This window comes from Gadus morhua, chromosome 16 (genome assembly GCF_902167405.1).
Source record: "Gadus morhua chromosome 16, gadMor3.0, whole genome shotgun sequence".
Taxonomy (NCBI): Eukaryota; Metazoa; Chordata; class Actinopteri; order Gadiformes; family Gadidae; genus Gadus; species Gadus morhua.
Genome location: NC_044063.1, coordinates 21,240,948 through 21,250,947, shown reverse-complemented (window position 1 = coordinate 21,250,947; position 10,000 = coordinate 21,240,948). Strand labels below are relative to the sequence as shown.

The window sequence follows — 10,000 nt, the reverse complement described above, 5'->3', positions numbered from 1 at the left end:
GTGTGAAGGGACTGTGACTCATCCCTGGCACACAACATAACACCGTAGGATCGCTGCACCTGAGAAGGTTTGAGACGGCTCTGAGACGTTTACATGTTTGCTAGCGACCTTCCATTACACCCCCCCCCCCCCCCCCCCCCCCCCCCAAGTCTACACTGACATAAAACACTATCAATAGTTGTATGCATTCATTGTGTCTACACTTGAGATAAATATTTATTGTTTATTTCATCACAGAAACATATATTAGTAGATGTTATTTTCTTGACCTTGACATGTTTCGACAGATATACCTCCGTTTTCATCAGAAGCTCACACAGGTGTATTAGTGTGACGCCTCCTTTATCCAAAGGATAAAAGACAACCGATACCACCGTTGGATAAAGGAGGCGATTGAAATAAGAAAGCGGAGCCCGAAAACGATGAACAGAGATGAGGGAGCATATATGCTCTCCTATACCTGGAGTGCCGTCCTGGGGGGCTTCGGACTGACAGCAGGAGATGTGGTTCACCAGTCAAAAAACTGACAGGTGGATCACATCTCCGTTAACATCAGCTGATAAGAACGCGTCACACTAGTACACCGTGTGACCTTCTGATGAAGAAGTATATCCGTCGAAACATGTCAAGGTAAAGAAAATAACATCTACCATATGCGTCTGTGATAAAAGAAAACTAAAAATATTTAACACAAATATCGAGTGCCACACTTGTTAAAATTGATGCAACTAAAAATATAAGATCTTACTTTGGGACACACACACACACACACACACACACACACACACACACACACACACACACACACACACACACACACACACACACACACACACACACACACACACACACACACACACACACACACCTGTCTAAACCCTGAATCTTCCTCCTCCTCCTCCACCCCTACAGTGACGGGATGGGCGTGGCCGCCACGGCGATGCTCTCGATGGCACACTCGTCCGAGCCGCGGCGGATGCGGAAGAAGCCCTTCTCGCCCCAGCCGTCGCCCCAGCTGTTCTTCACCACCCAGTAGTTCTGGCCGCACTTGGGGCAGCGGCCATAGCCCACCAGCAGCACGGCGTGGTTGGTCAACTCGAAGGGGCCCGTGGCGTCCAGCAGGCCCGTGTGGTGGTAGATGCCCTCCTTGTAGTAGCTGAAGTCGGGGTACACCTGGGGAGGAGAGGGATTCATCATCACCATGGAAACCGACAAGTCAGAGACAGGGTCGATCGGCAGTGCTGATCGGTGATTACGCTGATTCATCCAGGCTTGTTTATTTATATTTAGAATCATGGAGATGGGTGTTTGTTTGTGTGTGTGTGTGTGTGTGTGTGTGTGTGTGTGTGTGTGTGTGTGTGTGTGTGTGTGTGTGTGTGTGTGTGTGTGTGTGTGTGTGTGTGTGTGTGTGTGTGTGTGTGTGTGTGTGTGTGTGTGTGTGTGTGTGTGTGTGTGTGTGTACAGACGTCCAGATGTCACAGATGTTTAAATTAAGACACACTGTTAAGTGCATCTGGCCTTTTTTTGTTGAGTAATACAAGTTGGCTGTCAAGGTTAGCGGGTGGCAGGCAGGCAGGTAGGACCCAATCCCAGACAGTTCAGGTAAAGGATCATTTATTAACGCAAAAGGCAAGGAACACCGAGAACACAGGGGACGCAGGTAACACAGGACACAACTCACCACAAACTACAATGATCCGACAAGGAACAAAGGAAATACAAGGGCTTAAATACCAAACACACACCGGGCACGCAACGAGTAACAGCTGAGACACATTAGGGGAGGGAGCAGTAATCACACAGGCGGGAAACCTGACATGGGGAGAAACAAGACAGATACCAAAGTAAAACTGGAAACACAAGACAAGGAAACAGACAGACCATGACATTAGCAAGCAATTATTAATGGTCCACTGCAACTGAAAAACGCCATATATGTGTGCTTACCTCGAAGGACACGGCCATGGGGCCGTTCTTCACCAGCTCCTGCATCATGGCTGTCTCGCTGCAGCCTCCGTAGAACCCCCCCACGTAGCTGTACTCCGCCGTGTAAAGCCGGCCGCAGGACCGGGGGATCCGGCACGGGGTGCTGTCGCCCACGTAGGGCAGGCACGACTCCTCCACGATGCCGAAGTCCTGGACGTACTTCCCCATGAGGTACGGGAAACCGCCCTCACAACCTTAGAGGAGAAAAAAACATTGCAACGAAGCAAAGGGCACAAAAAACAGCACACAGAAAGTAAGTAATTTCTTAATTAATGTTCTCTAAATCTCAGCAACAAATGACATCTTAAATGATTTGCAGTTAGGTTTTCGTAAAAAGCACAGCACTGTCACTATGAAAGTCTTGAATGATTTCATATGTGCAATTGATTCTAAAGAATATTGTGCTGCGCTATTCTTGGATCTGTCAAAGGTCACCACAATGACAGCACGAGGAACAAAGGAAAGACAAGGGCTTAAGAAACAAACACAAGACACGCAACGAGGAACAGCTAAGACACATTAGGGGATGGAGCAGTAATCAACACAGGGAAATACACCAAAACACGACACAGACCATGACAGGTCTTTTACAAAATGGTGTCCCCCAGGGGTCCATTTTGGGTCCCATTTTATTAACTATTTATATAAATGACTTGTGTCACAATGTAACCAAAGCAAAGTGTCATTTTTATGCGGGTGACACCGTTTTGTATTGCTCTGCCTCAACCTCGGCAAGTGCCCACTCCTCGCCTTCCAGAGGGGGACGGCCTCTTCGCCTGTCTGAGGAGGTCCGCCCTGCGCTCCTGCCTGAGGAGGTCCGCCCTGCGCTCCTGCCGGAGGGGGCCCGCCCTCCAGACCGTCCAGGGGAGGCATGCCCTCCGCTCCTGCCTGAGGGGGCCCGCCCTCTGCTCCTTCCAGAGGGGGCCCGCCCTCTGCTACTTCCAGAGGGGGCCCGCCCTCTGCTACTTCCAGAGGGGGCCCGCCTCCTGCTCCTTCCAGAGGGGGACCGGCCTCTGCTCCTGCCGGAGGGGGCCCGCCCTCCAGACCGTCCAGGGGAGGCACGCCCTCCGCTCCTGCCTGACGGGGCCCTCCCTCCAATCCTTCCCGAGGGGGGTCCCTCTTCAAGGCCTTCCAGAGGGGTCCCGCCTTCCAAACCTTTTGGAAGGGGCACGCCCTCTTCTCCAGAGGGGACACGCCCTCTACCTTGCCTTCCTGAGGGGTCCCGCCTTCCAGAGGGGGTCCGCCCTCTACCTGGCCTTCCTCCAGAGGGGACCAGCCCTCTACCTTGCCTTCCTGAGGGGTCCCGCCTTCCAGAGGGGCTCCGCCCTCTGCCTGGCCTTCCTCCAGAGGGGACCCGCCCTCTTCCTCGCCTTCCTCCAGGGGGGACCCGCCCTCTACCTCGCCTTCCTCCAGAGGGGACCCGCCCTCTACCTCGCCTTCCTCCTGTGGGGACCCGGCCTCCTGAAGGGTTCCGCCTTCGCCGCTGCCGGCCTTCAGATTTCTTTGCCGCTGCAGGCCTCCTGAGGGACTGAGCCCTCATCGTCCTTGCCGCCGGCCTCCTGAAGGGTTCCGCCTTCACTCTGCCTCTGCTTGCCCCCCAGGCCGTCCGCCTGAGGCTCCCTGCCATGCCCTGGGGCAGTTTTCTGGCCGCCCGCCTGACACCCCTCCGCTCTGCCCCAGTCCATTTATTTATTTATTTTGATTCCCCCCTCCTGGCTCCCCTCCACCCACCCTATTTGGGTTTGACTTTCTTCGTGTTTTTTTCTGCTTGTTGTGGGTCGCCTGGGAGTCGACCCTTAAGGGGGGGGTACTGTCATGGTCTGTGTCGTGTTTTGGTGTATTTCCCTGCGTTTCCCTCCTGTGTTGATTACTGCTCCCTCCCCTAATGTGTCTCAGCTGTTCCTCGTTGCGTGTCTTGTGTTTGTTATTTAAGCCCTTGTCTTTCCTTTGTCCCTCGTGCCGTCATTGTGGTTTGTTGGTCCTACGTGTTCTCTGTGGTTACCTGTGTTCCCTTGCTCCTTGCCTTAGCCTTTCGGCGGAAATAAAGTGCAGTTTTCCCTAAACCGTCTGCATCTGGGTCCTACCTGCCTGCCTGCACCCACAACCCTAACACTTTTAATACTATTCAGGAGAATCTCCACAAATTGAGACTTGTACTAAACTCTGACAAAACTAAAATTATGTGCTCAAAATCAAGGAAAACAGATGTTTGTCCGATTGTTACACTAGATAAGAGTAATTGAACGAGTTCCATTCTACAAATATCTTGGTTTCTTCTTAGAAGAAAAGTAAATTTGGGTTTTTATTATAGAAAGAAATGCTGTTTCCCTTCAAGTGTGAGTTAAAGAATTATCCAAATAACTTTTCTGTCAATACTGGATTATGGTGATATTTTATACTTGCATTCGAACCAATCTTCTCAGAAAATGCTGGATTCAGTATACCATGCAGCACTAAGATTTGTAACAAATATGCTAATATTGAACGTTGCTGGTGATCATGTTGAGTTGATGTTAAATTGCCAATTGTCTTTTTCTGTTTTATGTTGTCTGTTTTTGAATGTATATTTTATGTGGAACTATATGCTGCTGTCTTGGTCAGGACTCCCTAGTAAAAGAGATACTGAATCTTTGGTTGATGAGAGTCTGCACAGCATTCTTACCTTGAGAGTAGGGGGAGCAGGAGACCACCTGCTGGGGGCTCAGGATCGGGGTCTGGCTGTTGTTGGTGAGGACTCTGATGCGAGCCTCCAGCATCCCCATGGCGGCAAAGGAGTAGCAGCTGCCACATGACCCTGACACAAAAAAGGATGATGGAAGTTGGTTTCTCAAACGTTAACAACTGAAAACTCGATTCTGCTACCACACTCTGCATGGTTCTATCAAGCCCTATTGCTGTTGTGTGAACTTGTGCCAGTGGTTAGATGTGGCAACGTGACACAACAAGCAATTTTAACAGTAGCTTGAGGAGTGCCGTTTACCATTCGGCCTTCATCGTAACCCATGAGGAGTAGACTGATGGGTCGCCCTATTCATGCTTCCTAGCTCCCACCGGTTCCCTAAATCACTTAACAAACTCCACACACACCCCCTCTGAGAGTGGGAAGCAGCCAGTCAGAGACGAGCCAGGCGAGCAGGAGGCCAGAGTAGTAGGCGAGCAGCCGTTCCGCTGTCTGCCCTAATTGGCAGAGGCTCAGAAAAAGAGGCTCTCACAGCGCTCCTTAGGCACCAGTGATCCAGGAAGAATTACAATAGCACTGGCTGCTTTTGTATATCTAGGAGACTGTATCGCTGTTCATTAGGACCGTTTGGCCATTGAGCGGAATCTCTAATCCAATGGGGCTTCAGAGAGGTGCGTCCCGAAAGCAGCTGAAGGCGAGATTCAAGAGCTAGAATTTGAGTGTAATTTGTTAGAAATTGCATGGCGATCGTTCAACTGTAACTGATTTAAATACACTGTTCATCTAATCTCTCATATGAAGTTGACTGTACCTGCCATTTTATGAACCAACTTCGACTCCAGACCCCTCCAGGCTTAATGCTGCCCAATCAAGGCATCTCTTTCGTTATTGGTTCATGGAATCCATCTTACACTCACAGGTGCGTGAAAACCAATACGGCTCAATGGCGGAGAAACATAGGGTGGGAGCAGAGAGGGAGGGGACTAGGGGCATCCTGCTAAAGGATGCTTACTACCAGCTGAAGACAAGCAGGAGATGGGTAGAAAGAGTCTAACTCTTAATGTAACACCCTAACCCCTAGTTTTCATACCACAACATGGCCATTATGTTAGCTAGGAGTATCATATTTCATATAAAGTGTGTAGTTATAGTAGTGTGCAAGCTGGAAGTCCAGTTAAACCTGTCACCTTGGTTACGGATAGGGCTGAGGTAGTTCACACCGTCCACGTCTCTCCAGTCCCAGTGCTCAGGCAGAGCGGACGCCATCTTGTCCCCCGCGGCGGACCAACGGGCCGGCCGAACCCGACTGGGGCGACGGGAAGAAGGACACACAAGAGGAATTAATATTGATGTGGGCTATTAACTCACTAAATATAATTGTAATTAAATAAAATACATACATACATACATACTGTAGCGGGCCAGTGGGTGTGGGGTTACCACGCTACCAAGTTGGATAGATAAACTGACACATCACCGAGAGCAGGTCCAAAGCCGAATGGTTTATTTACCTTGTAAATGAAACCAGGGTGGGAAAAGGGTCATCCACCTCTTATATGACATAGTACAATTGTCCGTCCAACCCCTTCCACCTGTCTCTCTCCCTTAGGGCGTTCCACGCTGCCAGGCGATCACACAGATCCTGCCGGTCCTTTGCTAGTCCTTTGCTAGCCCTAGCTTCTCTAGCCTTTCTCCCCTTAGCCTTCCTTCCCTTACACGACTGTTTGCGCGCCCTCTTAAGCCCAAGCACCCCTGCTTAACGATCCCCAGGCTTGCCTCGTTAAAGGGAGGAAGTCCATATATGGCTTGGGGGTGGAGCCAGCAGGTTGCCAGACCTACCACTCCCCTCCCTGGCGTCTGCCACCATCCATCCATCCATCCATCCATCCATCCAAGTGCTGTAGTCCCGCATAAGGAATCAGAAACAACATTTTTGTGTTTTTTCTTAAGCTATATGAAAGCTTTGCGAAAAATCTTTTGCCCAGGGGTCTCTGGCCGACAAAACAAAATGTTGTTTTTTTAATCATGTAGTAATCTCACCCCAATGGTAACTGGAATGTTGCAATAAAAAAAGGAGAACAAATTCAATAGTAAGTATACCTCAGGAACAGGAAACACAGAAGTGGGTACTCAGGCTTGGAAAACTGGATCGTACCAGCTTGCATGAAAAAAAAGGCTTTGTGTGAACTCACGCGGGAACACGAGAGGCAGGGCCTCCAGCCCGGTAGAACCAGTCCTTCCGAGAGTACTTCTCGTGCTCCGGGTAGTAGGCAGCCGTCCAGGAGCTCTGCGCAGAGTTGATGGTCTGGATGAAGTCTGTGTTGACCTTGTGTTGCATCTGGAGCAGCCTATGAGAGGGAGGAGAGAGGAGACCGCATGGTTAGATTCACTTTGGTTTGGTTGCCATGTCATCTGCTTTTATTCACCCTGTTCAGCACTTACTAACTGTTTGAAAACAGGAACAAATCAAAATATAAGAGGATTATTATGTTCTATTCTTCGCATTAAGAGAACTTAAAAGTATTGTTCGGCAGAAATGGACGCATTAAAAAATGTATTCAACAAAGAAAGGAGGTTGTAGCCATGGCCACACTAGTCCTGACTGGTATTTAAACTAATCAAGAATGTCTCTCGTCATTCAAAAGCTGTGGCTAATAATTTTACAGAATAACATGTGCTAAACTGTATTTGATCTGCTTACCTTAGTAATGTATTATATAGTAATGCCAAATAACCCATTATAACATTAGTGATGCACCGATCAGTGGGCTGATCCCAATAAGGGATTATTTCACAGTGAAACATAGCCTGGGGTTCTCCAGTTGATGCCCAAACCCCTTTAAACCCGGAGAGCAAGGTCTGTAGAGCCAGCGGTGCCCCACAAACCCTTGATAAAACCAATTATGGAATATTATATGGAAGATATAATGGTCAACAAGTCCAATTATAACATTATGATATTATATATTTTTTTGCAATCGCTTGAAAAGGTGACATTTTAAAAAGGGGATTATAAATCATTAAACAATTATTAGAAACTGCCACGGTTCCACAGTATCAATGGGGGCATATACTTTAATTCATTATGGATTGTGCTAGGGATAGGGCTTTATTTCTGGAGTTCTGCACAGAGTGAAACAAGTTGTTGAATGGGTCATTGGGAATTAATTAATCAAACAGCATAAATAATCAGAATGCAAGGGAAACATCTTCCTGTAATGATATAGCCTGCCAATGCCATAACTTCGAAATGAGAACAGAACTGTATTCGCCCTCTAACACACTCTAAGTGAAATCCCCTCCTCTCACGAGGTCCAGCTACAGCGGAGAGTGCTGTTATAAAGTCTAGGTTTCAAGAAAGCCATTGCTTCACATTGTAGGAACTAGTTTGACATTAAAGTACTGTGGCTGATACGTAAGGGTCGGGATATGCCGTTTACAGACATAATTATTGTTCTGAATCACTCTCCCTCCTCTTCCAATAAATCGGCGGAGCAGCCGGTTAGATCCACATGAAGCAGAGGGACCCCGCGGGGAGCAGCTCTGTCCTATGAGCTCACACATACTTCAATAGTATCCACCAGCATGGGGATGTGGGAATGATGTGGAACATCTCTTTTTTTGCACAAACCAAAAGAAAGCTAAAACAGTGATAGTGCAGCCTGTTCCACAGAGGGATGCAGGCTGAAAAGTTCAGCCTATCTTTTTTTATTGAGGGGTCGGGAAATTGGGGAATTAAAGGAATTAAAGGGATACTTATTAATAGGAATTAAAGGGATACTTCACCCATTCAGAACCGGCGTTCGATCATTATAAAATCGCTATTGTAATATAAAAACCAAGATTTTTTACCCCCCTCAGTTTTCCCTTGGCCCAGCTTTCCTGATCAAATTTTCTCCCGAGATGACGTCAAATGACGCGTTTGACGTCATCTCGGGAGAACTTTGCTTGCCTGCTAGAAGGGACGAGGACTACAAACCACTGGTTCCGCAAATTTGTGAACCCACCAATAAGGAATGAGGGGGGGCGGGAGCTCGTGTACGAGATGTAAACACAATGTCCGCCATGTTACTTCACCGTGAAAACAAATTTGCAATCTGAAACAGCCGAAGTGGATTTAGAAAATCTATTGTTGGATTTGGACATTCAGGTCTATTAGTACGAGCCAGAATATAGCCAGGAAGAATTTACACAAACAGAGCTAATTACCCAGCACAAGATGGGCAGTTTTTGCACATTTATAATACATAGAATTATTTACTTTATATAACCTTCATACCTCCACCGGTGAAGTATCCCTTTAAGTTAAATGCATGCCAAGGATTAATTGTCTCAGAGACTGAGACAATTAACTGACTCCAAAGCGATGTGCCATCGCTCACTGAATCACGTGATCAGCGTTTGATCGGTGGTAGATTGGCTGGTGAATCACTTGAGGCCCAGCCAAAGGGTTCTGAGTTCGACCCTCATGCCTAGCTCCTGCCAGCTCATAAATAACATGTATCAAACTCTATACTTTGTGTCTAGATTGTTTGAATGGAAGTGTCTGCTAAATGAATAAAGAGCTAACAACTATAAGGCCTGAATAAGACGTGAGGTGTCTGTGTTGCGTGACCATCAGCGGTGTACCTGCGGGCTAGGCGGTGCTGCTGCAGCGGGTTGACCTCTGTGCGGGGCAGTATGGGCTCCACTCTCTTGGCCACGAAGCAGGCCCAGTTGTGACCCAGGACATCGTGGACCCAGCCTGGCAGGGTCTGGTCGCAGTAGCTGGTCACATTCTCACCCTGCTCGGTGTACTGGATGACAGAAAGAACAGATGCAGTGTTCAATTAAAGACATTAAGGATATTGAGCACGGCACTCAGCTCAACACGCACGTGTTGAACTGCTTTGAGGCAATTAACTGGAATCGTTGCAGGGAAGTGGTTGGGCTTATGGCCCACTTGCAAATACCAAGTTCAATATTCAGAACAGCATGGATTTGATCTCCAGAAGTCCTCTGAGGTCATAAACGCTCCACAAAGACACCACAGGGCACACAGCCCCTGCTGTGAACAATCTACTTCCCAGTGTTTAGTGTGATGCTTGTGCTCTTGTTAAGTGCTTGATTTGGATCATCAATGCACAAAGTATAGAAACGGATGGTGTTATAGCTGTAGTTTCTTTAATTTTTCATTTGTATTGGGTTTCTGGTGTGTCCCCTCCAATACCAGAGCAGGTTTGACACAAATGCTAACTTTTTCCAAATTTTACCCAAAAAACGAAACGTCAAACGCTGGTGTTTATATTTGTTGTCGTTGTCGATGATGCAAGGTCTAGGTAAGGGTTGTACTGG

At 48.0% G+C, this 10,000-nt stretch overlaps 2 protein-coding genes across 2 annotated transcripts in view; both read right to left on the bottom strand.

Moving 5' to 3' along the window:
* Positions 1-10,000, bottom strand: part of rab38a (RAB38a, member RAS oncogene family) — a 25,402-nt gene that overhangs the window by 6,150 nt on the left and 9,252 nt on the right. The window contains exon 2 of the mRNA XM_030381042.1: positions 1-868. This exon is cut by the window's left edge and continues 1,430 nt beyond it. The gene's annotated coding sequence lies outside the window, so the exon portion shown is untranslated. The remainder of the gene's footprint in view (positions 869-10,000) is intronic.
* Positions 1-10,000, bottom strand: part of ctsc (cathepsin C) — a 12,564-nt gene that overhangs the window by 786 nt on the left and 1,778 nt on the right. The window contains exons 3-8 of the mRNA XM_030381041.1: positions 9,296-9,462; positions 6,859-7,014; positions 5,854-5,972; positions 4,649-4,780; positions 1,948-2,180; positions 1-1,173 (exon numbers count right to left, since the gene is read on the bottom strand). The exon at positions 1-1,173 is cut by the window's left edge and continues 786 nt beyond it. Of these exons, the coding sequence (XP_030236901.1) occupies positions 907-1,173; positions 1,948-2,180; positions 4,649-4,780; positions 5,854-5,972; positions 6,859-7,014; positions 9,296-9,462 (1,074 nt within the window). The 3' untranslated portion in view covers positions 1-906. The remainder of the gene's footprint in view (positions 1,174-1,947; positions 2,181-4,648; positions 4,781-5,853; positions 5,973-6,858; positions 7,015-9,295; positions 9,463-10,000) is intronic.